General features: G+C 49.4%; 1 protein-coding gene across 1 annotated transcript in view; it reads right to left on the reverse strand.

The window, feature by feature from the left end:
* SHD (Src homology 2 domain containing transforming protein D) overlaps nt 1-3,932 on the reverse strand; it is a 7,412-nt gene extending 3,480 nt beyond the window's left edge. The window contains exons 1-3 of the mRNA XM_006754051.2: nt 3,525-3,932; nt 1,756-1,861; nt 1,489-1,677 (exon numbers count right to left, since the gene is read on the reverse strand). Of these exons, the coding sequence (XP_006754114.1) occupies nt 1,489-1,677; nt 1,756-1,861; nt 3,525-3,812 (583 nt within the window). The 5' untranslated portion in view covers nt 3,813-3,932. The remainder of the gene's footprint in view (nt 1-1,488; nt 1,678-1,755; nt 1,862-3,524) is intronic.
* Nucleotides 3,933-3,988: the final 56 nt, after the last annotated feature.

Raw genomic sequence — 3,988 nt, forward strand, 5'->3', positions numbered from 1 at the left:
TGGTTTTATATTTTAATCACCTTACATGAGAGAAAAGGATTGTATAAAAAAGGAACAACTTCTGTTTTTGATATTGGATTCATTTTTCTCCTCTCATTCCTGAGAGATGCAATATTTGGAGTACTGTGTTAAAAATCTGTCATAATTTTGGTCCCTTTTTAAGTGTCTGTGAGATTAGCAAGGTTTAATTCATTTAGACAAGGGAAGGTATTTATAAAAAAAAAAAGAAGAAGAGGAAGAAGAAGAAAAAGGTAAAGATACAAATTATGAACAACAAACATGCATCTATCAACAAGTGAATCTAAGAATCAAGTGAATAAACAATCTGATGTACAAAAAAAAAAGGGGGGGGGGTTGGAAGTTCTGTCCCATTCCCAGCAAATCACAGAACTAGATAAAAACTCCCCACTATATAGACAAGTAAACTGAGGCACTGAGCTCAAATTCCCCTCCCAGTCATACAACATATGGGGCAAAGTTGGGTTCTCACATCTCTTCCTGGTCCAAGTTATTTTATTTATTTATTTTTTAAAAACATATCTTTATTAATTTCAGAGAGGAAGGGAGAGGGAGAGAGACAGAAACATCAATGAGAGAGATAGAAACATCAATGATGAGAGATAATCATTGATTGGCTGCCTCCTGCATGTTCCCGACTGGGGATCAAGCCCGCAACCCAGGCATGTGCCCTTGACCGGAATCGAACCTGGGACCCTTCAGTCCACAGGCTGACTCTCTATCCACTGAGCCAAACCAGCCAGGGCTATTTTATTTCTTAAAACTGACCTTATTGTTACTCCTTTTATAGAAGAGGGAACTGAGATTCAGAGGCTTGTCCAAGCTTACCCAAGTCTACCTGATGACAGCTACTAAGAAATGCTACTCTCCCCCAACAACTCCTACGTAATTGAGCACTTTATGGCACTCAATTTCCAAGCACCCTATTCGGTAGATACCATGATGATCCCCGTTTTACAGGTAAAGAAACAGATTCAGAGAGATAAAATGATTTGCCCAAGTAAGTGACACAAACCCAGGTCAAAGCCTTCCCCTTCACTATACTGAGCAGAATAAGCAGGTCCTATTGAACTCTACAAGGTGTTTCTGTTTCCAAGGAAGATAGTTTCTTCTGGGAAGAGAAAATTTTTTTTTAATATATTTTATTGATTTTTTACAGAGAGGAAGAGAGAGGGATAGAGAGTTAGAAACATAGATCAGCTGCCTCCTGCACACCTCCTACTGGGGATGTGCCCGCAACCAAGGTACATGCCCTTGGCCGGAATCGAACCTGGGACCTTTCAGTCCGCAGGCTGACGCTCTACCCACTGAGCCAAACAGGTTAGGGCCTGGGAAGAGAAATTTATGGCTATTAGTCATTCACACTTTAGTGAGAATTAACAAACCACTGAAGTGGCAGATAATTGGTGTCTACTTTGTAAGTTGAAACAGGGGATGTGACCAGGACAGAAAATAGAGGGACGCAAGCACCTGCAAATGCCTTGGAGATGTGGTCTTTCTTCCACTCCCAGGGCTGATCATACTCATCCGCTGGCCTTTCATCTTCCTGGGGCTGCCGGCTCTGCCCAGGCCTTTGCCCTGAAAAAGGCCTGTCTCCTGGATCCCCATCCTGCTCCTCATAGGGGGTGTCATACAGCTGCACTGCCCTACAGGGCAGTTCTGGGAGGCCAAGGACACTGGTCAGATCCCACTCCCACCTGGGACCCGGTCATCCTCCCCCAAGCCCCGCTCACTCACCACTCACGACCCTCTGGGCATCATAGGGCTCCATGTAGCCATCATCTGGGGGTGGCGGATGAGGCTGGGCATCAAAGGGGTCCGAGTACTCGGTGTCAACTTCTGACTGGGGAGAGAAGGAAAGGGAGACCAGGTGGCTCTGGATACGCCCTGCCCCCTCTGAGCCCTCTGACACACCCCCTTCCAGCAGTTCTCTTTTCTGGGGGGAGGAGGGAGTCTCCGCTACCACCCAGGAATGTTTGCAAGAAAGATGCCAGCTTCCCCTACGCCCTTTCTTCATGCAGTTCTGACCCTTTCCGACATAGACCCCCTCACCTCCTTCTTTCAATCATTTTTTTAAATATATATTTTCATTGATTTCAGAGAGGAAGGGAGAAAGACAGAGATAGAAACATCAATGAGAAAGAATCATTAATTGGCTGCCTCCTGCACGCCCCCTACTGGGGGGATCTAGCCTGCAATCTGGGCCGTGTGCCCTTGGCCAGAATCGAACCTGGGACCCTTTAGTCTGAACCCCGCTAGGGCAGTTTTTTTTTTGTTCATCCTCACCCGAGGATGCTTTTGTCCATTGCTTTTAGAGTGGAAGGGAAGGGGACAGACAGAGAGAGAAACATCGATGTGAGAGACTCATCCATTGGATGCCTCCCACACACATGTGCCTGAACCTGCAACTGAGATACATGCCCGAGACCGGAATTAACCCCGAGACTCTTCAGTCCTCTGGCCAACACTCTCTCCGCTGAGCCAGCCTGACTAGGGCTTCAATAATTTTAGAGTTTATCAGCTGCCAGCACAGTTCTAAATGCTTGATGTATATTTACTTGTCATATCAACATTCTGTAGACACATTATCCCCATTTTACAGATGAGGAAACCAAGGCACAGAGAGGGTAAGTAACTTGCTCAGGGTCACAGAGCTGGTAAGAGGCAGGTTTTGATCCCACGTTGTCTGAGTCCCTGTCTCCTTCTCCCTTTCTCTGTACCATCAACCCAACACAGTCTCTCCTAATCCTCCCCAAATCCTTCTCTGTTTCCATCGAGGGTTTGCAGTGATCCTCTAAGAAAAATACTATAGCCCCGCCGGCGTGGCTCAGTGGTTGAGGGTCAACCTATGAACCAGGAGGTCACAGTTGGATTCCTGTTCAAGGCACACGCTGGGGTTGTGGGCTCGATCCCCAATAGGGGGCATGCAGGAGGCAGCCGATCAATGATTCTCTCTCATCATTGATGTTTCTATCTCTATTTCCCTCTCCCTTCCTCTGAAATCAATTTGAAATATATATTAAAAAAAAGAAAAAGAAAAATACTACAAAAATCATGGGCATTGGAGGCAGGTCTGGAGTTAGACCATGTGACCACAGGCAAATTGCTTCTTTACGGTTCTGTGAGCCTCAGTTTCCAGGTCTGGTAAATGGGAATAATAACAGGCAGTTCAGGGAGTAGTGGTGAGGACGTTTCATTTCAGTGCCCAGTAGGGGAGCGAATGGCTCAGGTCTGTTTTAGAAAGCGTCCCCCAGCTGCCGAGAGGAAGGAGCTGGGGGAGGGGCCTGGAGAGGGACATCAGGGGCAGGACAATGCCCCACAGGCAGAGAGGTGGGGGGACCAGCACTGTGTGCTGAAAGGGGACAGACATCACACTTCGCCCAGCAGCTGAAGGACTGGGGAGTGTTTGTGGTCACACATTCAACATGCTCCCCAAGTCCAGGGCCCAGCCTGGTCCTCCCCGCCCAGTCTCTCAGGGCACCCAGCTCCGACCCTTAGCGACGCACCTCCGCCCCTGCACTGCCCAGCAAGACCTTGGCTCTGGCCACCTCGGCCATGTCGGCTGCCTCCACCTTGATGAGCCGGTGCTTGGGGGAGTCGTACTTGGAGTCCCCGGGGCCCGCAGGGTCTGGCTCCAGGCGGCTGTCCGCGTCCTCATAAGGGTCCTCGAAGTCCAGATTCTTCTGTTCCAGGTAGGCCCGCAGGATGTCGCTTTCCGTGTAGTCGGGAGTGGGTGGCTGCGGAGGGGGCCTCCGACCGCCAAAGCTCAGGTAGTCCCGTAGCCACTTGGCCATTTGTGCCCGCGTCACCCCAACACCTGGCTACTGTAAAGGGGAGACACACATACCCTCTTCCGGGCACCTTCCTCAGCAGATTCCCCGGGGAGGAGGGGGGGAGGGAGGAAGGAGAAGGAGGAAGAGGGAAAGGGAGGAGGTGGAGGAGGAGGGAAGGGGAGGAAGGGGGGGAGGAG

This window comes from Myotis davidii, unplaced genomic scaffold (genome assembly GCF_000327345.1).
Source record: "Myotis davidii unplaced genomic scaffold, ASM32734v1 scaffold551, whole genome shotgun sequence".
In the NCBI taxonomy this organism is placed as follows: domain Eukaryota; kingdom Metazoa; phylum Chordata; class Mammalia; order Chiroptera; family Vespertilionidae; genus Myotis; species Myotis davidii.